The sequence below is a fragment of the Heptranchias perlo genome, chromosome 9, assembly GCF_035084215.1.
Source record: "Heptranchias perlo isolate sHepPer1 chromosome 9, sHepPer1.hap1, whole genome shotgun sequence".
NCBI classification, from domain to species: Eukaryota; Metazoa; Chordata; class Chondrichthyes; order Hexanchiformes; family Hexanchidae; genus Heptranchias; species Heptranchias perlo.
In genome coordinates this window covers 50,581,672-50,607,069 of record NC_090333.1, presented here as the reverse complement: position 1 = coordinate 50,607,069, position 25,398 = coordinate 50,581,672, and the positions used below count along the sequence as shown (strand labels likewise).

At 41.6% G+C, this 25,398-nt stretch overlaps 1 protein-coding gene across 4 annotated transcripts in view; it reads left to right on the top strand.

Moving 5' to 3' along the window:
• raver2 (ribonucleoprotein, PTB-binding 2) overlaps window positions 1-22,892 on the top strand; it is a 93,051-nt gene extending 70,159 nt beyond the window's left edge. The window contains exons 14-16 of one of the 4 annotated variants that reach the window (XM_067990393.1): window positions 6,222-6,338; window positions 9,078-9,167; window positions 21,607-22,892. In XM_067990393.1, coding sequence (XP_067846494.1) covers window positions 6,222-6,338; window positions 9,078-9,167; window positions 21,607-21,753 — 354 coding nt within the window. In that variant the 3' untranslated portion in view covers window positions 21,754-22,892. Of the gene's footprint in view, window positions 1-6,221; window positions 6,339-9,074; window positions 9,168-21,606 lie in introns of those variants that run through there. The other 3 variants (XM_067990392.1, XM_067990394.1, XM_067990395.1) reach the window with 3 other exon arrangements.
• Window positions 22,893-25,398: the final 2,506 nt, after the last annotated feature.

Below are 25,398 nucleotides of genomic sequence, written 5' to 3'. Positions count from 1 at the left end.
CCAGCCAGGGGAAACAACCTCTCAGCATCTACCCTGTCAAGCCCCCTCAGAATCTTGTATGTTTCAATGAGATCACCTCTCATTCTTCTAAACTCCAGAGAGTATAGGCCCATTCTACTCAATCACTCCTCATAGCATAGCCCTCTCATCCCACAAATCAGTCTAGTGAACCTTTGTTGCAATGCCTCTAAGGCAAGAATATCCTTCCTTAGATAAGGAGGCCAAAACTGTATGCAGTATTCTAAATGTGGCCTCACCAAAGGTCTTTACAATTGTAGCAAGACTTCCTTACTCTTGTACTCCAAACCCTTTGCAGTAAAGGCCAACATGCCATTTGCCTTCCTAATTGCTTGCTGTACCTGCTTGCTAACTTTTTGTGTTTCTTGTACGAGGACACCCAAATCTCTCAACACCAACATTTAATAGTTTCTCAACATTTAAAAAATATTCTGTTTTTCTATTCTTCCTACCAAAGTGAATAACCTCACATTTACCCACATTATACTCCATCTGCCATCTTCTTGCCCACTCATGTAACCTGTCTATATACCTTTGCAGACTCTGTGTCCTCCTCACAGCTTACTTTCCCACCTAGCTTTGTATCGTCAGCAAACTTGGATACATTACACTTGGTCCCTTCATCTAAGTCATTAATATAGATTGTAAATAGCTGAGGCCCAAGTACTAATCCTTGCTGCACCCCAGTAGATACAGCCTGCCAAAATGACCCATTTATCCCGACTCTCTTCTGTCCATTAACCGATCCTCTCTCCATGTTAATATATTACCCCAAAGCCCATGAGCCCTTATCTTGCGTAACAACCTTTTATGTGGCACCTTATCGGATGCCTTTTGAAAATCCAAATATACTACATCCTCTGGTTCCCCTTTATCTACTCTGCTAGGTACATCCTCAAAAAAACTCTCATAGATTTGTCAAACATGATTTCCCTTTCGTAAAACCAGGTTGACTCTGGTATTCATATTATGGTTTTCTAAGTGCCCTGTTACCACTTCCTTAATAATGGATTCCAAGAATTTTCCTGACAACAGATGTCAGGCTAACTGGCCTGTAGTTCCCTGTTTTCTCCTCTCCCTCCTTTCTTGATTAGCGGTGTTACATTTGCTACCTTCCAATCCGTTGGGACCATTCTAGAACTTAGGGAATTTTGGAAGATCACGACCAATGCATCCACTATCTGCAGCCACCTCTTTTAGAACCCTAGGAATCAGGATATCGGGTCCAGGGGATTTGTTGGTTTTTAGTCCCATTAGTTTCTCTAATACTTTTTCTCTGCTGATATTTGTCCCAGCCTCTAAGGGACCAATGTCTGTTTTTGCTACTCTCTTCCTTTTTACATACTTGTAGAAGCTCTTATAATCTGTGTTTATATTTCTTGCGAGTTTACTCTCATTCTATTTTCTCCCTTTTTATCAAATTTTTGATCATCTTTTGCTGGTTTCTAAAACTCTCCCAATCCTCAGGCTTACTACTATTCTTCGCAACATTATAAGCCTCTTTTAATCTAATATCCTTAACTTCTTTAGCCACGGATGGATCACTTTTCCCATGGAGTTTGCTGTGGAAAAGCAATGTAATTACTTGTTTTCACATGTTTGTGTTCAGGGAATTTTTTGAGTTGTCAGTTTTTTTAAAGAGCTGTTGGCCAGCTTTTGCTAGTTTCTTGGGTTAGATTGTATGCATAGTCCTCAGTATAGATCAAACACCTTATCAGCTTTGGAGTGGTGCATGTTTAGGGAGATTAGGAAAGTTTTAGGAAAGGAAATATATATATCTTTTAAAAAGGATGTTTGATATGTCTGCTGTTTGTGCTGCAGATTCCTTGTACTGCTGGGCTCAGTATCTGTTCAAAAGTTGTTCAATTCTAATGGACGGGGTCGTTGAAAATGCTGACCTTACAGGTAGAAATAGTAAATAGACGAAAAATGGGGGCGATTCAGTGTCATCTGTAGACAAAAGTTTTAAAATTTTGCTTTAGCTCAAATTTTTGGCATATTCTGGGAGACTCCTGTCTATGTTGACCAGTCTTGTTTTCAGCTCATGCGCTATGATGGGGGGATAAAAACTATATTGAATTAATAAAGTTGCATAAGCATCAAGGATAGCTTTATTATTGCAATATTAACCCTAATTTGCTCAAACAAAAGTGCAAAGCACAGTTTAAACAATTGAAACCACTTTTTTCTCCCTCATTCTTTCTCCTTCAGTATTCTGTTTGTATTTTTTAAACTCAATTTTTACCTATACTTTTTTTTTTTAAAAATCAAGTTTGAAATTTACTTCAAAAATATTTGTTTAACATCTGGGTCCCATTGACCATTTTGGAGATGGGGACAACTTTGGGGGAACATAAATTGCTATTTTGTATAGGGGGCCAGAGTCCAAGGACTGGATGTAAAAGTGGAAAAGATTAAGGAGGTAGAGTGAGGTGATGCTGTGGAGAGATTTTAGACTATGACCAAGATTTTAAATTTGGTTGTTGGACGGAGAGCCAGTATAGGTCACTGAGTTTGGAGGTGATGGATGAATAGGACTTAATGGAGAAGAGGTTGTGCGCAAAGGAATTTTGGCGATTGAGTATGTGGGGCTCATTAGGCCAGCAAGAAGGATGTTAGAGAAGTTCAGTTCTGGGGTGACTGTGGTATGGATAAATGTTTTGGTGGCCCTGGAGGTAACGTAAAGCTGGAATGAGCAAGTTTGCAGCGGTGGAAGTAAGTGAGCTTTGAATCTCTGACTAACCACCATCAAGAACCGCTTCTGCCGAACAGAACGGCAAGGTTACTTGTCACTTGGTTCAGCCTGAGTGAGCAGCTAGAGATGGACCTAGAGTCGATGGCAAGGTTTTTTGGCAGCGTTGAAAACGATAACTTTGATGTTCCCAGTGTTCAATTGTAGGAAATTCTGGTTTATCCAAACATGGTGTCTTAGAGGTGTGGATGTGATTGTGGAGCCAAGGGAAGTTGTGGTGAGGTGGAGCTAGATGTCATCAGCATATATATGGAAGTTGACCCAGTGTCTATGGATTATGTCACTCGGGCACAGTGAGGAGGCCAAGAATGGATCTTTAGGGATCTTTGGAGGTAACTGTGTGGCAGGGAGACCACACCTATAAGATTAAACCCATCCATGGGAGGCTAAACAGACATTGCAGCTATAGATGACGCAATTCATTCTGAAAATAAGTCAGCAGCCCACCACCTTAGTCTCACTGTGCATATATTCCTGCTCCTGATTCAAATATAGTGGGGGGAGGGAGGAGGTGACTACTGGCAGCTTTTCGTCTGTGTGCATTTAAGTACTTCTAAATATCACCAGCAGCAGCGCATATCCACATAAATCATTAAATCAAAGATTGCTCTGAAGGCTGTTTGATTCTCCCATCGGTCATTACGGTCTTTTTCAGGAATTTTAGGATGAGTTTTGTTTGACATTTAAGAACAAAAGTAAAAGATGAGAAAAGGCCCCCTTTCCCATTGGAGCTTAACCCTCTATGGCAGCCGGAATTTTAACACGTTAAAAATGGCAAAAAAAATTTTATATATTGAACATTCAGAGTACTGAAACTACAGGGATTGACATGTCAATAAAAACCAAGCAAGACTAGTTCTATTCCAATCAGCCTGCATTGAGATGGAAACCCACGTGAAAAAGGCTAATCTAAGCTCAGCCAACTGCAGGGGTTAAGCTAATTTGTGTAGCAACGAAAACCATGTTGATTATCGGCCATAATTAGTGCCTTCTGTGGAAAGTTAATTTTTCCAGTTTTCTTTCTTTTCATGGGTATTTTGTTGGCAAGTTTTTTTTTCCTTGTTTCTTTATTGCCCCTTCCCATCTGACCTGAGTCCTTTGCTGCCAGAAAGTTGCAAATAATGCACCTTGTAGCCTCTTAAGACGTCCCAGAGATGACCTAAGTATGAAATTGCCCTGTGTTTCCTTTTTCCTGGTTTGTGTTTTACCACATCAGGAATTGTTTTTGGCACAGGAACTTTGCTCATGCCATTTTTACATACCCTCTAATGTAGGGGTGTCAAATTCCGTTTACATGGTAGGCCTGATCTGACATCCTGGCACTTGGTGTGGGCCACATTGAGCAAAAGTTATTTGGACACACGGGTAGAAATTGGTATGCATTTTACCTGTCTGTTAGGTATAAAACGTATGGCAATTTCTGGGCACGAGGCCTTGCACCTAATCTGTGCTGGCAGCATTGTCGTTGCCATATTAGTCCTCAACTGCAGCAGCGCAAAGCTTAAAAGCCACATTTCTCCCAGGCTGAGAGAAGCAGCGCCTGGCAGAATAGTGTCCCATTATGGGACATATGGGAAACTAAGCGGACACTTTGGGCTGGATTAAATTGTATCACGGGCCGTATGTTTGACAACTCTGCTCTAGTGGCTGCATCCACATCAGTGAAGATGGAGGTCAGGGAGTAGGGCTCCTATCCAACAATGTGATCACTTACAATTGGATTGTTACATTTTTGAATGAACAGCGTTTAAGGAGAAAGAGCTGTATTTTGTGACTTCAAACTGGTCGGGGGAAAAACTGCTAGGAATGGACGAGAGGGAAAAATTTTAATTTGAAATGTGGAACAGATGGTTTAAAAAGGCCATTTGTCCATCAAGCCTATTTTTCCACAGACCATTCTACAATCTGCTCCACCATGAACTTCATCCATTTATTATCCTGAAGAATGGTTGTACAAAGGTATTTCCTCTTTCCCCCTGCGCCACCCCCACCCCCCCAAACAAAACCCCTCCAACAAAAGGTCAATCTGGCAAAACTCTGGAGTAGCTTTCTGGTCTATTATGCATTATATTATTCTTGATTGGTTAGCTTAGTATGACACTTCCATGGTCCTAGCAACTCAAACAATCGTTCCATAGATCACCTCTGTTTCTGCTTATCCTTTTAGAAATCCTATTCTAACCAGATATTTGTGTGTGTGTGTATAAGAGGGAGGGGGTGTTTTGTGCACTTTATTTCTATGTATATTAAAATATTTAAAATATCTAATGTGCATACTATGTGTATATGTTTATGTATCTATGACTAGAGGATTTGGCACAGCTCTGATGCCTGTCAACATGCACTATCTGGGGTTACGAGTGGTCAATTTTAAAAGCTACAGGAGCATTGTCTGCTTGTGGAACTACCACACAATTCAGCAGAGAAGGGACAAAATTGGGAGTGGTGGGTGGAAGGAAAAAATTCAAATGTTCTAAAGTTCATGTCTTTTAGGGGGAGTGGAGTAGGAAAGAGAATTACATAGAATTTACAGCACAGAAACAGGCCATTCGGCCCAACTGGTACGTGCCAGTTTTCATGCTCCACGTAAGCTTCCTCCCACCCTGCTTCATTTAACTCTATCAGCATATCCTTCTATTCCTTTCTCCCTCGCATGCTTATCTAGCTTCCCGTTAAATGCATCTGTGCTATTCACCTCAGCTACTCCTTGTGGTTCCACATTCTAACCACTTCCTGGGTAAAGAAGTTTCTCCTGAATTCCGTATTGGATTTATTAGTGACTATCTTATATTTATGGCCCCTAATTTAGGTCTTCCCAATTAGCTCAGATTGATGTGAAAGATCTGATCGTACTATTTAAAAAAGAACTGTGAGCTTTCTTGGTTAATTGACCACCAATTCTCCCTCAACCAACGCCACCAAAAATATATTAAATCTCAATCAACAATACATATATTCACCTCGTTCCTGTTTAAGGGATGTTGCTGTGTACAATGGCTGGCACATTTGACCCCGTAAGTCACTGCACTTCAGAGTAACTCATTGTAGAATTTTCAAGATACAACGGGCTATATGAATGCAACTGTCTTTATTATAAACTTCAAACTTAATTCAAGCAAATTTGTTATGGTAGAGGGCTCCAGTCTGAGATTTTAAAACTAGGAAGTAAAGGATATATATGTGTTGAGAGGACAGAACTGTTTTTGTACAAAAAAGGTAATAGATTTCTAGAATAAGTTACCAGTAAAGAGCATTGAAACACAATGTAAATAGGTTTGAGGTGCAATTGGATGTGTTTCTTGGAGAGAAAAATGATTGAGAGATATGGTGAGAAGGTAGGTCGGGTTGAGATCGCTTAAAAAAGGTCAGTCCCATTGGGCCAAATGGCCTTTTCCTAGTCCTAAAAACTTGTATTCAAAGTTGAAATGTTAAGTTTTATTTTTCCTTCTAGCACACATCTGCAAATACCAATGTGGACTACAGTATGGCTGTGCAGGTGGTGCCTTCGTATTATGCTGGAAGTCAAACCTATTTCCCTGGAAGTGTGCAAACTGGTCAAAGCAACAAGGTAGGGTTAATGAATAATGCAATGATAAATGTTGGTTTGGGTGAGCTTTTTGATGTCCAAATTGGCAAATTTACTTACTTACATTAATTCCCTGATTCAGAAGTATTTGGTCAAATTCAGACAATGTCAAGCAGGAATAGGGGGAGGGAAGAAGAAAGTTAGGGGCAGCAGACAAATCTGAAGAGGCAGCCAAAGACCTACAAAGTGAGTTGGATTATAGTAGCAAATTAAATTCAATATGGACATTGAACTTACAAACGTACAAAAATGACAGATCTACTGGTCCATCCAGCCTATCTCACACAGTTGTGATGTTGTATGCATCACAGTACATACACTCCCCACCCCCTCACAGCCATGTAATCTCCTGGGAGTAGCAAGAAAACAGATGAAACCCAGGCCAATTAGCGAAGGAGGGAAACTGGAAAATTCCTCTACGACTCCCTTCGGAACATCGGAAGAAAAATGGGTGATATGCACATTCCATATGTTGAACTAGCTGAGGGTGATTTGGGTATCTCGGTGTGTAAATAGACTTGTACTTAGCATGCACATTCATAGTCAACAAAGTGAATAGAATGCTGAACTATGTAGAGTACAAACGAGAGGATGTAATGCTAAAATGGTGTACAGTACCCTGGTCAGACTGCACCTTTTGAGTGCTGTGCCCAATTTTGGTCAGTGAGACACTAGAGAAACACTTAAACCTGCAGTTGCTGCAGAGAAGAGCTATGAGGCTAACTGTTAGTGTTGGAAGATTTGAAGCACCTTGGGACGTTTTACTACGTTAAATGTGCTATATAAATGCAAGTTGTTTGCATTATGAGAAAAGACTCTTAAGATTGGAGTCAAACATCTTGTCGAGGGCAGAATAGCGAAAGAGTTTTAATCTGAATGTAATCCTGCAGCCCTTAACCTTGGAGCACTTGATGCTATTTCTGGGTGCAAAATGTAAATGTTCCTCATTCTGTTCAGTACAAAAAGAACTTGAGAACTTTGTGAGGCACTCGATTTAAAGCTCCCCCAATAACAATGAGTAAAAGCAGCATCCACTGTAGCATTAAGCCATCTAGACCAAAATGTCTGAACTCCGATTTTCCAATCCATGCTGAATTAGCTGACCTCACCCAGGTAAGCAACGGGGGTCCTGCAATTCTCTAACTCCATTGCATAATGGAAGGAAAAAATCCGCTAGAGTTTCACTCCTGATTGCTATCCAGTGATTCCTGCTGAAAAATGCATGTGTTTGCATTGCATAAGGGCAGAAACGGGGTTAATTGTAATGCCCTCCAGATTCTAATGTCCTGCTGCCATTTTACTGTCTAAGTTTGCATATGAAAAATATGCACTTGCAGGGGGGTTTCAGTGGACTGTTGGAGCTATGTCCATCAACTGACAGCATCCTCTGGTGGGGAGAGGATAAATGAGAGAAAATTGGCCCTAAATAAATACTCAACTTTGCATAGTTTTAGACTTAAATTCAAAGGGCATTGTTTTTGTGAAGAAGTATTTGGGGAACTTCTTTTCTTCTTTTGCTTTACATTTTTATACATCTTTAGTCCTAACATGTGCAAGTGATGTAATAATATTGTTTGTGATGAGAAAAGATTTTCCAAAGATGACAGCCTTTCGACAAAGCTAGTTGGGTTTGAAAAGGATGTATACTGCCACTTGCTGGACTTTGATTACAGTGGGATGCATTTTTTTTTTCAGCTGCCATACTGAGCTGATCGGTATATCACATTTATTTTTTTCACATTTGATGCAAGATTTTTTTTTTTGGTCACTTTCTTCCTGTTCATCTCTGAAGGTATCATCTGGAAGCCTGATCCTGTTCTCAACAACAACAACTTGCATTTATATAGCGCTTTTAGTGTAGTAAGATGACCCAAGGCGCTTCACAGGAGTGTTATCAAACAAAATTTGACACTGAATCACAGAGATATTAGGACAGGTGACCAAAAGCTTGGTCAAAGAGTTAGGTTTGAAGGAGAGTCTTAACGAGGCGGTGACGTTTAGGGAGGGAATTCCAGAGCCTAGGCCTAGGCAGCTGAAGGCATGGCTGCCAGTAATGGAGAGATTAAAATCAGGGATGTGCAAGAAGCAAGAATTGGAGGAGTGCAGAGGGTTGTAGGGCTGGAGGAGGTTACATAGATAGGAAGGGGCGAGGCCATGGATGGATTTGTAAACAAGGATGAGAATTTTAAAATCGAGGCATTCCCGGACTTGGAGCCAATGTAGGTCAGCGAGCTCATCTGACATCTAATACATGCACCTTCAGCCAGGATCAGGTGCAGTACCCCTACCCCAGGGCATTGAGGCCAATTTTGCCATTAGGCAGTTACTTCAGCTTCCACGCTTGCCTCTGATAAATGTACTACCTGGTGTGGAACTGGTCTACATAGACCAGGTTTGATCATCTGACTGCTGAGTTAGCTAACCTCAGCTGGGGCAACAATACTATAATTAACTTCAATGTCTCTGGTCTAGGGAGGGATAAAATCAGCCAGGTTTCTGTTTCTGATTGATCAGGACATAAGTATTCTCTATTGCTAGGCTCCTCAAATAGCCTGCTGGCACTCTGCCTCATATAAAACATAACCACTTAAGCAGGCTATCAGAGGGTAACAGGAACCCATGAAACTGTACCCCACCTTAATCTCTGCTTTCAGGTGAGGAGGAGGGAAAATAGGAAAGAAAAAATACTGTTGCTTTGATTCATTTTTTCCCACTCAGCAGGGACCTCCTCCTACAGCCCAGCAGTCTCTCGCCCCAGGGGCTGGAATCCTGGGTCCAGCACCAGTGGGAAACCCCATGACTAATATCAAGGTAAATTTCAAATCCATTTTAATTGACTGGTAAAAACCTAAAGATACACGTTTCTGCTGCTGTTGCACTGATTTAGCCAGTGTAAGTGCATGAAATGTCTCTTTGTGATGGCTAGGTTATGCTTGCTGTACAGGCTGAAATTATTGGTTTGCGCAGTGATGGGGAGTTTGAGGAGCACAAATTGGCAATAACGCCATTACATGCACATGGCATATCTACCAGAATGCTGGCTCCCCAGCTAAGACATTGGACTCTGTTCAGTGAGGGTTCTAATATTGTGTTGGATTTTTATATTGGTGGCTCGAGCTGTTGTAGTAGAGATGAGACATTTCATAAAATCATAGAAATTACAGTACAGAGAGAAGCCATTTGGTCCATCATACCTATTGGTGGTAATTCCTCACTTGAGTTTATGCCCTTTTATTACTGATTCATTGACCAATTAAAATCTTTCCCTATTCACCTGCTCATCTTTTTCATAATTTTGAACATGTACATTAGATCTCTTTCCACCCCCACCTCCTTATTAACCATCTCTGCTGCAGTAAACGCACTCAAGTTTTTTTTTGTCACATCATAACTATGTCCCCTCATTCCTAATATAGTGGATCTACATTGCACCTTTTCTTCAGTTCTAATATCCTTTCCAAAATGGAGTGCTCAAGATTGCATGAAGTACTCAACTGTGGACTTGCCAATGTCTTTCACAGATTCATTGCTACTTTGCTATTATATTCGGAGAGATAAAATATGTAACCCCATTTCTAGAGATATAACAGTGTGATGTAAATGCTGCATGTATTGCTATGGGAATACGGTGAGCATGAAAATTGTAGGACATGAGTGTTCAGCATTTAGAATCTAAGTGGAGAGATAGGATTACAGCAAGTGCCTGGTATCCAATTGAAAAATGTTATTTGGAGAGGTTGCATTTTTTAAAATTAAACTATCATTTGCAATTGTAGCAGATACTTTGTGCCAAACATGCTTTAATTCATTTTAGAAACCGTTAAATGATCATTTTGAACATCTTGAATGCAAGTTGAAATTTTCAATGGAGGGGATTGATAGAACTGATCCAATTGTTCTCTCTGGTAATGGGCTCCAAAGCCAGGGGATATAAATTTAAAAGCTAGGAAGTTAAGAATAAAAGGGCAAATCAGCCAGAATGTTTTTAACCAAAAGAGTAAGTTACCAGGAATGCGCTTGACAGGTAGACAATATAAGCAGGTTTGTGAAGTAATTTGAGGAATACCTGGACAACAGAATAATTGAAGGTTGTGAATAGGTGGGCTTAAGATCGCTCAAAATGTGGTGTATTTGTTGGGCCCAGTGGCCTTGTACTGTTGCTAAACAGTAGAATTTGTACTATCAGAGTTTAATAATTTTGTGAAAACTTTTTGACAGACAAAACAGCTTGCATTTGTGTAGCGCTTTTTAACAGTGACATTCCAAGGCCGTTCACAAATAGATGTTAGGAAACCGATACCCAAAGGATAAAGGGATGATAAAGTTTGTTTGAAGAGATGGGTTTTGAGAAGGTTTTTAAAGATGGAGTGGCTTAGAAATTTAGGGAGGGAAATCCAGAAAGTAGGACCAAGGTGGCTGATGTGTCTGCCACCAGTGAGTGGGACGAAGTGAGGGGAGATGCACAAAAGGCCAGAGTCAGAGGAACGGAGTAGTTGGAGGGACTGGAGGGGATTGCAGAGGTGGGGTTGGTTGAGACCATGGACGGATTTAAGGATAGGATTTTAAGTTGGGGGACAAAGAGTCAATGCAGATCAGTGAGGACAATGGTGATTGGTTAGGGGCAAAGGGTATGTGAACAAGTTAGAGTTTATGGTGGGTGGAGGATGGGAGGCCAGCAAGAGCAGCTTTGAGTCTGGAGGAGTCCAGGTTTTGGTGGTGGAAGGACAGTATCAGGGCGTGGAAGTAATTGGTCTTGGTGGTGGATAGGATGTAGGGTAATAGAATTTAGGGTGACGGACGGCACGTGAGGTTTTAAGCTCAAGGTTGAGAGCAGTTTGTTTCAGCCTCAGACGGTGCCGATAGAGGGGAAGAGACCCTGTAGCAAGAAAATGGCAGGGCCTGAAGACAATGAGTTGAGTCTTCCTGATGAGCTGGAGGAAGTTGCAGGTTATTCAAGACTTGTTGGGCAAGGAATCTGATAGCAGAGAAGTTGTTGTGGGGTCAAGAGAAGAAGTGGAGAGGTAGAGCTGGGTGTCATCAATATACGTGTGGAAGTTGACCCTGCGCCAGTGGATGATGTTTCCAAGGGGCAAGCATGTGAACAAGGAAGAGGGATGGACTGTGTTTAGATACTTGGACTCTAGAGGTAATGGTGTGTGGGGGTAATGCTGGATTGATGGATAGGTAGGAATGGAACCACGCAATGGCTGACTCTCTGACCGGGACATTGGAAGGGAGGTGTTAGAGGTGGATGGCCTAGTCAACTATATTGAATGCTGCAGAAAACTTGAAGTGAATGAGGAGGGTTAATGCGCCATGATGTTTTCTGTGCCTTCAGCTAGAGTTATTTTGGTGAAAGGTGGAAGAGAACTGGAGGGATTCAAAAAAGGAAATTTGAGAAAGATTGGCATCGAACTCAGTGGCAGTGATATATTTGAGGACCTTAAACAGGAAAGGGAGATTTGAGATGGGACAGTACTTGGAGAAGATGGATGGGTTGAGGGTGGGTTTTTTGAGGAGGGGTAATGGTGATTATAAAGGGAAGGGAGCTGATCCATAAGGAAGGGGAACTCATATCAGTTGACTAGATTGGAGACAGGAAAGGGTGTTGACTGGGATGGGGGCGGGGGGGTCATAGGCGCAGGAGATGGGCATCATGAATGAGGTGAGCTCAGACAGCGGGGGAAGAGACTGCAGAAAGACTGGTTGAAGGTTAGTGGATAGGAGACTGGACTGGATGGAGGCTGGCGATGAAAGGAAAGGGAGAAAGCAGTGGAAGGAGCTATGCACCTGGCCTCCATCTTCGAGATAGAGTTCCTTGCACTGGTGTTTTGAGGTGAAGGTCGAGTGGATGGGAGCGATACATTTATCTTTGTAATCAAGTCAGTTCTGCAGATTGATAACTAGGTGTGTATCCTTCTGACTTGAGGGGGGAAAAGATTGTGAACAATTAGTGGGAGACAGCATTTGATTCACTGGGAACAAAGACGTCATAGGCAAGGGAATGATTGAGCTAGTCGACAGTGGCAGAGGTGCTTTGATGAACTGAGGGTCAAAAGCAAGAGATTTCGGAATTTGAAAGTGATGTTGTAAAGGAGCTGCAAGAGTTTTTTCAATAGCAGATATTGAGACTAGTGAGATTGGAGGTGGGTTGGGAGTTGTGGGTGCTACGGGAGATTAGGAAGAAGTCAGATAGCATCATCAGGGATGGCGTTGTCTGAGATCAAGGCTACCTTCGCTGCGGAGAACCCACGAGGTATGGAGTCGAGGGGGTGGGCGATGATGTAGGTTGGGTGTTTATGAATGTTGAGGACAGGAGGATGGTGAAGTTAGGGCTAGGGAGTTGAGATGTAAAGGCATTTTGGAGAAGTAGCAGCTTGGGTCTTTGGGAGGCAGTACATGACAAGGATTTTTAAATTGGAGGCATGAGGGAGGAAAGGGTGAAATGCTCAAAGGGGAATGTACTTGTAGGAGTTGGGGAAATGGAATTTGACGAAGAGGGTTACGATGTACAGAAATGGTTATCAGTTGGGCAGAAGCCAAAAAAACTCACCCACAGACCAGAGAAAGGTGTTTCCAAATGCATAGGGGTTAGGGGTCTGTCACAAGGTGTATGTGATTTTTTAAATATTGCGACCTCTTAAGATTCCATTGAATTCTGTAGTGGTGCTAGTTGGTTTCTGTGGTCATAAATACTTCTTGGGAAAGGTGCCCCGAGTGGAATGTTCTGTACTTTCCTTTCAAATGGTGCTGCTGTGAGCTGGGCTTTCCCCAGCCATTTATTTGGCTGTCAGTGTGGCAGGAGTGAAGAGGAAGTACTACAAGCAGGGGAAATGGAGCTTGAGAAATTGGAAAAACAAATTGCTATTTTAGGAGAAATTGAAACTAGAAATGGGTTTTAATACAAGATTGACTTGTTTCACTGCACAAGTTTCTGTATTGATGTGTTTTTTTGCTTTGAAACAGTTCTGAATATAGAGGCATTAAGTTTTTAAATTCCAGTTTTCTCTCCTCCAGGCTCCCTGGCTTATGTATTCAACTTGGGGCTGGATTGCCGGCATTTATACCATCTATAGTGCGGCATTAAGTTGGGTGTTAGGATGTGTGTATAGCTTCATCCCTCTTTCTCCTTCCCTGTGGCTGACTGCTGCTGTGCACTATCCTACAGTGATATAAACCCAGTTGAATTTTGCAGCTTGGAGAATCAAACCTGCATTCTGCCACTGTTGTGATATTGAATGTGGTGTTTCATTGTCGTGCATCACTGTAAGAAATGCATTTTAATTGGTATTTTGGCAAATTGAATGATAACCATTAAAAGTATTTTTTAATGAAATCAAAATTCTTGTTGAACCAGGCGAGCGATCCCCATATAAAATTTTCTTGTGATAAATGAAGAGAAAGGATCGGAATTATTTGTGGTACTGCTTCTGAACATCACGTAACTACTATAAATTAAACTGCTGGGTGATATCTATTTCAAATTTAATGTTGTGAAAATCGTTCTATATCAAGTTACAGAAGGCACTTTTTAAAAGAAAAATATTTTGACTGATTGTACCCTTGATGATAAGTTGATCTCTATCCATTGCCCCCTGCTGGAAAGTATGTGAATGTTTGGTTGATGTACGGATCAAGTTCAACCATGATGCCCCTCATCCCATGATTAAATAGCCTGCTAACTCATGGTTTGTGTTGGTACATGAAAAAATGACAATTTAGGCTGGCAGCCAGCACCCATGAAAACTGTACTCTGGGTTGTCATCTTTAGGACAGGATGCAGGAAAGGTGAGAGGGGGAGAAAAAAGAATCCCATTAACCATTTGGGAACCAACAGTTGATTCATTGGATTTTTTGCAATTTTCTTCCCTCTTCTGAAGTTATTGACTTGATGGGGTATAATTCTGTAGGCACTTGCTGTACATTGCCCAATTAGTCATTATTGACGTGTGAGCAAATCTTAGGCTATCCAACTGCAATGGAATTGCACAGAAGCCAAGGCTTATCCTCACCTGGGGTGTGTGTAATTTACACACTTTGTTTCAGAAGGGGTAGGACAAATTCCATAGTATTGTGACTGTATATAGGTAGATGGACAGAGCGAGCTTTGTGTATAACTATAAATTAACAAAGAATGCGCTGTTTACATGTAAAGCTGAGGCTAGTGAAGGTCCAAGATGGCCACATGGCTCTACTGTGTCTGGCATCCGGAAGGTGGCCTTTATTTTTTGTTTCCAATCGGTAATAGTTGAGCCAGGAAGACTTTGTGTGAGAATTGTAGATCGCTCCCCGCTGTAGATTAATCAACCTGGAAATGGAGTTGTCAGAAGAACAATTAATGTGATCAACTCTGTAGCATCAATATGTATTGTGTGTATCCAGAATTCATTTTGCTTTCCAGGCAGTACAAGGGCAAAGGGGACATGATAGATGGGAGAAAAAACACAGGTTGATCCTGAGAGAAACCAAACTAAGTAGTTGAAAATAGCTGGTTAGTATGGGCGGGGTGGGGGAGATGATTAGCTGAAGCCTGTGTTGTGCAGTACCTGCGGATTGTGGGAGGGCCAGGGTGCTTTATGTGTCCATGATGACCACGTGCGGAAATGTCTGTGACTGCTTGTGCTGGAACTTGAGCTTCAAGAACAGCTGGTAACACTCGCATATGGGAGATTGAAGGGTTCTCAGGAGTTGGCCACACTGTGGATATAATGTTAGTGAGGAAGGGAAATGTTTACCATCCATTGGGCTAGAAAAAGAAGACTTGAGTTAGTGCAGAGATACCCTGCGTGTTTAATTGACAAATAAGTATTCAATACTGAGTATCCCAATGACAACAACTTGAGAGCAACCATGGAGTAAAACTACAGCACTTTGGAGCATGTAGTTATCAAAAAGGGGAGCAGTGAAATGCCGTATTGATAGGATATTCCACAGTCCAAGAAATAGCAGATAGCCACAAATGAGTCCCACATGATGTGCTGCCTCTCAAGCGAAAGGGCAAGGGACATAATCGAGCAGGCGCAAGAGAGGAAAGTGGAACGGCCAGAAGTCATGGTTCATGTTATAACTAGTGACATAGGATTAGAATTGGTGTCTTGCAAAAGGAGTTTCTGGAATTAGTAAATAGGTTGAAGAGCAGGGCCTCAAAGGTAATAATTTTGCGTTTATAGTCAATATAGGAATAGCCAGATAAGGGAGGTAAATAAGTGGTTGGAGAAGGAAGGGTTCAAATTCCTGGAATCAGTTCTGGGACAGGACAGGCCTGTACGGGATGGATGGGACACACCTGAACAGGGCTGGGAACAGTGTCCTTGCTGGGGTAGTAATTAGTGCTATGGAGGATGGTTTAAACTAATATGGCAGGGGAAAAAAAATAAAATGAGGAAACAGAAAAGCAAAATGGCAAGGGGTGTTGAAAGGAAAGAAAAACAAAAAAATGAGCAATTCAAAGGGAGGAGGAATTAAAATAGTAAGATTGTCAAACAATTAGTTAATATACAGTTTGTGAATGCATGAAGCCTTCTAAACAGTTGGAGAGTTAAAGGCATTGATAACTATGTAGTGGCATGATATAGTAGCTATAATGGAGACATGGCTTGAGTTTAGACAGGAGTGGGAACTTTAGTATTTCTGGTTATAACATTTTCAGGAGAAAAATTGGGGGGGTGGGGTTGGAGAAGAGGCAGTATTAATAAGGGATTCTATCCAGTGCTGGAATGTACAGATGTTCCAGATAGAGTTAAGTCAGAATCCATAGGGGTAGAATTAAGAAATAAGAAGGGAAATGGTACAATGCTCTGCAATACAGGCCACCAAGCAGTGAATGTTAGAGGGAAAAAATGTGTAGACAGTTCAGAAGATGTACAAGAACAGGGCAATAATACTGGGTGATTTTAACTCTTCCAAAATAGACTGGGAATAAATGTAATGCATGTGGTCAAAATGGGGAATACTTTTTAGGAGGCATTCATGACTGTTTCCTAGATCAGTATGTTTCTAGTGCCACAGGCAAACATCATTACCTAATTTAGTTCTGAGAAATGAACCAGACGAATAACTGATGAAAGTAGAACAATTGGGAAATAATGATCACAAATAGTTATGTTCACTGTGAAAATAGAAACGGATAAGGGTGCTTATCGAATCAAAAAAGGCAAAGTTTAGTGAAACAAGAAGGGATCTAGCCCACATTAGTTGGACTGGAAAAGGGTTGGAAATGTTCTGCATGGGGAGCACATTGTTAAAATAAACAAATTACGTAAATGTAAGGGTTGATAAACAGAAGGGCTGTAAAATACTTTAGGACATAGGTTAGTGTAATGGGCAGATAGGTGGTAGATGCCACTTAGTGATAAGTATGAGGTGGTGTATTTTGGGAAGAAATAAAAGATGCTGAAAGGTATGGAGGAGCCGAGGGACCTAGGCATTCTAATACACAATTCCCTGTACGTGCAGGTAGGTAAACCCTTAAAAAGGCCAATAAAATTTTGTCTTTTTAATAGGGGCATGGAATACATAAGCAAAGAGGTAATACATTTGTACAAGACATTGGATAGGCTGCAGTTAAGAGTGCCGTGTGTAATTTTGGATATCCTTTTATAGAAATGACATCAAAGCCAAGTTCAATGTAAATTCACCAAATTGATACTAGGGATGTAAAATGAGTTATGACGAGGTACTGGAACTATTTCCATTGGAGCAGGGAAGGCTTGGAGCGCATTTGAGATTTTCAAAAGTATGAATGATTTTGATGGGGTGAATATGGAAATACTATTTTCCCTGGTGTGGGGAGTCAGTAATGAGGAATCATCCATTTTAAATTGCCACTTAAGAGTGAAGAGATAGGTTAGGAGAAATTTATATACACAAAAGTTGTTAAGTGCATGGAATACTTTGCCATGGGTGTAGTTGAGACAGACATCATTGCATCTTTTAAGGGAAGTTATCATAATATGATAGAATTTCACATTGAGGTTGAGAGTGACATACTTAAGTCAGAAACTAGAGTCTTAAGCTTAAATAAAGCCATAGGTATGAGGGGTGGGTTGGCTAAGGTAGATTGGGAAACCAAATTAAAGGGTATGACGGTTGAAAAGCAATGAAAAAATAATTCAATATTCTGAACAAATATACACTCCATTGAGAAATAAAAACTCCACAGGAAAAGTGATCCACCTGTGGCTAACTAAAGAAGTTAACGATAGTATTAGATTAAAAGAAGAGGCCTATAATGTTGCCAAGAGTAGTAAGCCTGAGGATTGGGAGAGTTTTAGAAACCACCAAAGGACTACCAAAAATTGATGAGAGAAAATAGAATATGAAAGTAAACTAGCAAGAAATATAAAAACGGATTGTAAAAGCTTCCATAAGTATGTAAAAAGGAAAAGAGTAGCAAAAGTAAACGTTGGTCCCTTAGAGGCTGAGACTGGAGAAATTATAATGGGGAATCAGGAAATGGCAGATGCGTTAAACAATTATTTTGTATCTGTCTTCACAGTAGAAGACACAAAAAAATACCAGAAATAGCGGGAAACCAAGAGTCTAATGAGAGTGAGGAACTTAAAGTAATTAATACCAGTAGAGAAAAAGTACTTGAGAAATTAATGGGACTAAAAGCTGATAAATCCCCTGGATCTGATGGCCTACATCCAAGGGTTCTAAAAGAGGTGGCTGCAGAGATAGTAGATGCATTGGTTATGATCTTCCAAAATTCCCTAGATTCTAGAACGGTCCCAGCGGATTGGAAGCAAATGTGACCCCGCTATTCAAGAAAGGAGGGAAAGAGAAAATAGGGAACTAAAGGGCAGTTAGCCTGACATCAGTCGTTGAGAAAATGCTGGAATCCATTTTTAAAATTATTTGTTCATGGGATGTGGGCGTCACTGGCGAGGCCAGCGTTTATTGCCTATCCCTAATTGCCCTTGAGAAGGTGGTGGTGAGCCGCCGCCTTGAACCGCTGCAGTCCGTGTGGTGAACGTTCTCCCATAGTGCTGTTAGGAAGGGAGTTCCAGGATTTTGACCCAGCAACAATGAAGGAACGGCGATATATTTCCCCTTGGAGGGGAACGTGCAGGTGGTGTTGTTCCCATGTGCCTGCTGCCCTTGTCCTTCTAGATGGTAGAGGTCGTGGGTTTGGGAGGTGCTGTCAAAGAAGCCTTGGCGAGTTGCTGCAGTGCATCCTGTGGATGATACACACTGCAGCCACAGTGCGCCAGTGGTGAAGGGAGTGAATGTTTAGGGTGGTGGATGGGGTGCCAATCAAGCAGGCCACTTTGTCCTGGATGGTGTCGAGCTTCTTGAGTGTTGTTGGAGCTGCACTCATCCAGGCAAGTGGAGAGCATTCCATCACACTCCTGACTTGTGCCTTGTAGATGGTGGAAAGGCTTTGGGGAGTCAGGAGATGAGTCACTCGCCACAGAATACCCAGCCTCTGACCTGCTTTTTGTAGCCACGGTATTTATGTGGCTGGTCCAGTTAGGTTTCTGGTCAATGGTGACCCCCAGGATGTTGATGGTGAGGGATTCGACAATGGTAATGCTGTTGAATGTCAAGGGGAGGTGGTTAGACTCTCTTGTTGGACGTGGTCATTGCCTGGCACTTCTCTGGCGCGAATGTTACTTGCCACTTATCAGCCCAAGCCTGGATGTTGTCCATGTCTTGCTGCATGCGGGCACGGACTGCTTCATTATCTGAGGGGTTGCGAATGGAACGGAACGCTGTGTAATTATCAGCGAACATCCCCGTTTCTGACCTTATGATGGAGGGAAGGTAGTTAATGAAGCAGCTGAAGATGGTTGGGCCTAGGACACTGCCCTGAGGAACTCCTGCAGCAATGTCCTGGGGCTGAGATGATTGGCCTCCAATAACCACTACCATCTTCCTTTGTGCAAGGTATGACTCCAGCCACTGGATTTTCCCCGATTCCCATTGACTTCAATTTTACTTGGGCTTCTTGGTGCCACATTCGGTCAAATGCTGCCTTGATGTCAAGGGCAGTCACTCTCACCTCTGGAATTCAGCTTTTGTCCATGTTTGGACCAAGGCTGTAATGAGATCTGGAGGACTATTAAGGAAGTGGCATCAGGGCACTTAGAAAATCATAATATGATTCGGTAGAGTCAACATGTTTTTATGAAAGAGAAATAGTGTTTGACAAATCTATTAGTGTTTTTTGAGGCTGTAACTAGCAGGGTAGATAAAGGGGAAGCAGTGGATGCTGTATATTTGGATTTTCAAAAGACATTCAATAAGGTGCCACATAAAGGTTGTTACACGAGATAAGGGCTCGTGGAGTTGGGGGTAACATTAGCATGGATAGAAGATTGGTTAACAGAAAACAGAGAGTAGGGATAAACGGGTCATTTTCAGGCTGTAACTAGTGGGGTGCCGCAAGGATCAGTGCTTGGGCCTCAGCTATTTACAATCGACATTAATGACTTAGATGAAGGGACCGAGTGTAATGTATCCAAGTTTACTGACGATACAAAGCTAGGTGGGAAAGTAAGCTGTGAGGAGGACACAAAATGTCTGCAAAGGGATATAGACAGGTTAAGTGAGTGGGCAAGAAGGTGGCAGATGGAGTATAATGTGGAGAAATGTGAGGTTATTCACTTTGGAAGGAAGAACAGAAAAACAGAATATTTTTTAAATGGTGAGAAACTATTAAATGTTGGTGTTGAGAGACTTGGGTGTCCTCATACAGGAAACACAAAAAGTTAGCATGCAGGTACAGCAAGCAATTAGGAAAGCAAATGGAATGTTGGCCTTTATTGCAAGGGGGTTGGAGTACAAAAGTAAGGAAGTCTTACTACAATTGTACAGGGCTTTGGTGAGACCTCACCTGGAGTACTGTGTACAGTTTTGGTCTCCTTACCTAAGGAAGGATATACTTGCCTTAGAGGCAATGCAGCGAAGGTTCACTAGATTAATTCCTGGGATGAGAGGGTTGTCCTATGAGGTGAGCTTGAGTAGAATGGGCCTATGCACTCTGGAGTTTCGAAGAATGAGAGGTGGTTATCTGAACATAAGATTCTGAGGGGGCTTGACAGCGTAGATGCTGAGAGGTTGTTTCCCCATGGCTGGAGAGTCTAGACCTAGGTGGCATAGTCTCAGGATAAGGGACCGGCCATTTAAGATTGAGATGAGGAGGAATTTCTTCACTCAGAGGGTTGTGTATCTTTGGTGTTCTCTACCCAGAGGGCTATGGATGCTGAGATACAAGGCTGAGATGCAGATTTCTGGACTCTAGAGGAATCAAGGGATATGGGGATCGGGCAGGAAAGTGGAGTTGAGGTCAAAGATCAGCCATGATCTTAATGAATGGCAGAGCAGGCTCGAGGGGCCTTGTGGCCTACTCCTCCTATTTCTTATGTTCTAAGAGCAGATAAACATTTGAAGCAGATCAGCATGCAAGCCTATTAGAAGAGTGCGAGTCAGTGGGATTGGTTTTGGATACCTCTTGCAAAGAGTTCTGATCTTTGGTTCCGTGGAATTGAAAGTGAGTTCAGAAGTGTTACAGTCTGGTAATAAAGGGACTCTCATTACATTCACTGCTTTTGGGAGTAGAGAGTAGTTTTAGAAGAGCAGGCCATTTACAACTGTCAATGTAGATAAGCTTGTGCTGTTCACATTTTTTGTAAATAAATCTGGTTAGTTATTTTGGAATCTGAGCTCAGCTAGAGTATATCCTGTTGATATGCTATCTTCTGAAATGGCTTGGAGATAAATAAAGCGTACCAGCTATTAGAGTTCCATGTCTGAGAGAGTCCTAAGGGGCATAAGGTGTCGACAGGACAGAAAATAGTGCTGCACCTTCTGGTTCTTTTAGGGGTGCAACATGGAACATTGAAATACCCTAAAATTACATCACACTGGCAGTGAGTTTTGAGATGCCCATCCCATCACAGGGTGTGACTGGATAGTGATTCGGAATGAAAACACTAGTTTTCTCTCCTTGTTCCCTGCGCCCACCATCCCCCCCCCCCCCCCCCCTGCCCTCCCGATGCTGCTTGCTTTTCCAGAGCGGAGATAACTCAACAGAGACTAGAGATTTAAACCGGAGACCTTACTGTTCAGCATGGTTCATTTTCTTGCTGACGAAACTTGTTGAGCCATCGGAGAATATTCTGTTTATCTATGGAAGAATTTCAGTGGTTGTCATAGCAATGAATGCTTTGAATAGAAACTATTTTCAAGATGAGATTTTTTTTTAACCAGAATTGAGATTAAACTGTTCCTTATTTTCCTTAAGTCTCCAGTGACCGGCCAGAAACGTGCATCTTCCTACCTCCTGCCCTCTCCAGAAGTGAGTCCAGATGGCGGCTACGTTGGGCAGCACTCGCAAGGCCTTGGTGGCCATTATGCAGATTCCTATTACAAGAAGAAGAGGATATTTTGACCTTTTTTTGCTGTGTTATTTTTGCTGCTGTTTCTTTTGCCTAATGCTGGAACGTTCATTTAAATGTGAAACTGCCCTGTGTCAATGCATTTTTTGTTCAGAAAAATTAGATTTTAAAAAAGAAATAAGTTTTAATGAGGTTTCCTTAAATTTTATTTGTTGAAATCGGATGTTTTAAATCGCTGACTATTTCTCCCCCCCCCCCCCCCCCCCCGTCGGCCCAAAACCAGGTTTAAAGAATACAGATTACCATGCATTTTGGTTCATGTCTGCTATAAGCAGTCTTGACCTCATTATTTTGAAGGCAGCTGTACAATCTGGTTTCAAATTTTATGGTTATTGCAGAGAGGGACCAGTTTTAACTTCTCTCAATCAGTCCTCACACATTTCATTGAATGTGTAAGAATTGTAGAGCTTTCAGCTTAATCACACTTGAATGTTTCACTGTAAAATGTATTAAGATTTTTGGTAGGGGGAGGGAAGAGGGCCATGGAAAGATAGATGTGAAATTCTTTCCCTCCCTTCCAACTATTTTTCTCTGTTCGATCATTTCACATCAGGTACACCTCTATCATTTAGTTATTGAATTGCACTTTTTTCAGATTTCAGTTTGCATATGTGCAATGTTTTTAATGTACATGAAAATGAGCTTTAACCATGGATGAACCCACTTGTTCTCTGACTGCACTAACTGACTTATATATTTGATGTAGTTGTCTTCATTATATTTACACTATGCAGTACAGCCTGTTCCCACTGACCACCTTTGGTTCAGCAAAGATGCTAGGTTTTTTGTGTAATACATCATATAGCACTTAAAATGCAGAAGTACTTTCATTCCCTCAGTGAAGTGTTTTTTTTCTGGTTGCTTTGAAGGTTACTGCTGGGTCCATGTTTTATTGATGGGATGATTATTCTATGAAATAATTTTTAATGCTGAAATGTATATGTGTTTTGAATTAATACTGGTACGTGAACTAGAATTTTTTGGGGACTGTGGTAGTTTAGTCCCAATAAAAAGGTTGCTGCCTTTGACCAGGGAAAAGCAGGAGTACATTTCACTATACTTGAATCATAAACTGTGGTTTATTTTTTTTCCTGTATTTGAATAGTAAAACCAAGTAAAAGTCTTAAAAGAATCACCATTTTTTTCTGTTTCTCTTTGTCCTTTTTAGGAATTTTTTTTTGCTCAATGTATTCGAGATTTAAAAAGCTTTAGAGTGAAAGCCGACACTGGCTCGGGATACCCAAGGCATTGACCTTTATATTATAATGCTGCAACATAAATGAGGCAGCACATGTGCCTCTATAGGCATCGTGACCTAGCTCACAAGTTAGGTTTCCAAGGGGCATTTGGAAGGAAATAGAAATGGCTTGTCCAGTAGTGCTTGATGCTATTGCCAGTCATTTTGCTGTGGCTATGGGCAGAGTTCTGTCTGTTGCTAAAGGCCAGCAATGTGATTTTTACATTGTTGCCCTGAATTGTTCTTCCTTTTGTGTCAGAGGAGGTGGTTGGGCAGAGAGTTGGTCATCACACTGAATTTTGAGCAATCATATAATGTAAATGGAAAATTCAGCAGACTTAACGCTTTACAGATTGACTTATTGGTGGATTCAGTGGAAGCAGTTCTGTATTGGAATATCCGTTACTCATTCCTCCTACAGAGACTAAGCTTTTTGGGGAGGGAATGAGGGAGGAATATTCAAGGAGCGAGTAGCAGTAGGTTCAGTGTTTGCTTCCATTCTTGTAAAAGATGGCTACTGATGCTCAAGGAGCTGAATGTAATCTGTGAAGGTGTCTTAAACTGCTGTTAATAATGGCATAGGCAGATGAATTGGACATGGACTCTGAGAGTTTATATTAGAACTTTAGTGTTCCTGCAAAGCAGCAATGCTAAAGTGACTAACTGGAGTAGGATCCCATCCTACAAGTGAGGGGAATGGTGACAGACTCCCCTGGAGGAGACGGTCTTACATTGCTTGGGTTACGGCATTGCATGGAGTATTTCCCCCAGTGCCATGACCAATTTGGTTTAAAGGTGTCCCTTGGACCGTGGCACTTTGCAAATTTGCGCAGAGCTTATTTCAATATACAGAGTGCATGGATGTTCCTGCCTGTGCTCCTAAAACATTTAAAATGTAATGATTGAGAGTGAAGTTCTGTGCATCCGTAGAAGCATGGATGGACAGTGTGCTGTCCTAGTTGGGAGAATTAAAGAAATGGGCAATATCAACAAAGCACTATGTTTGGGACTAATACTGTAGCTACTGATTCAATGTTTTTGGTGGTGTTGTCTGTGCTGATGCAGCTCTCATGGGGCACAACTTGTATGGCCAAATGGGAGAACAAGCCGCAAAGTGCTGGACCAGTATCCTCCTCCAGACCTCAATTGGTGGGTCCATCGTTAGGGGCTCTTTAAGCCATTCAAGTAGCCTGTGATAATCTACAAGTAACAATCCAACCCAGGCCATTGATGACTCCCTTTGATTACAAATCTTCTGCTCAGTAGATTTTTAATAGCATCTTCAGGTGCTGATTGTAACAGATTACTGCCACTAGACAAAGGGCTATGTGTTGCAGGATATTCTGCACCTTTTGATGACCAGTTGACAATATAACCACTGGAAAGCGCACTAGACAGCAGATAAAATGACACTGAAGACAGTCAAAGTTAATTACCAATACCTGCCAACTCTTAAAATAAATGTATATATGACTTGACTTTCTTCAATCCATGTTTAATTTATTAACTTCAATCATTTATGCTTGCTTTCTTTGTAATGTGCTCCATTCTTTCTCACTACTTGTGTCACAGTGCTTCTGGCTTAACTTCCAGGTTGATTGTGGTACCTTCTACTTATTCATTCCTGGGTTCTCCCACACAGTATCCTTGAGAAGGCAGATGGGCAGGTGCCCTGTTCATAAGCCTCTGCTAACACTTCTCCCTAAAATTGATTTTGTGTGAATTTCTCTTTTCCTGTTAACTTTGCAAACGGATAGATTTCTTCCACTCCCCCATTTTTTTTCCTCTAGTCATGATTCATGTTGAACTATGGTTCCATGGGCAGTGGCAGATATCTGGCATCTCACCCTAGTGGCCAGTCAAAGGGTGTCAACAGGGTATTCAACTTTAAAATGATCTCACTGAAACCACTCCTATCCTTGCATTGCATTGAGACATACATTTTCCAGCAGGAGTCACTGGATAACTGTTGGGAGCAAGGATCCTTTTCCAAATACTTGTTTTCCCCCTTCCCTGCATAGGTATATTGAGCCAATTGTGCCTTTGCTGCTGATCTGCCTAAAATGAACTAATTTAGCATAGACTAGGGATTCAACCTGAGACTTTCCTGGTTTGTATGGTGCAGCTATCCATTAAGCTAGTGGGGAAGGTGTAGATTGTTTGTTCCCAATTTAGAGGAGGTGGTGTGGAATTCTTAACTTTTTTTTAAAAATTGAGGACTGACCACATGGGGTCCTGCATAAAGTAGAGGGAAGGGAAAGCTGTGATACAGGATGAAAATCTCTTAAAGGAAACCAAGTTATTTCTTGCTTTCCCCGCAGTGAGGGACATATCAGAGGGTGAGTAATGTGCCATTATTCAAATACATATATTTTCTATCCACTTTGGGTTTAGCCAATAG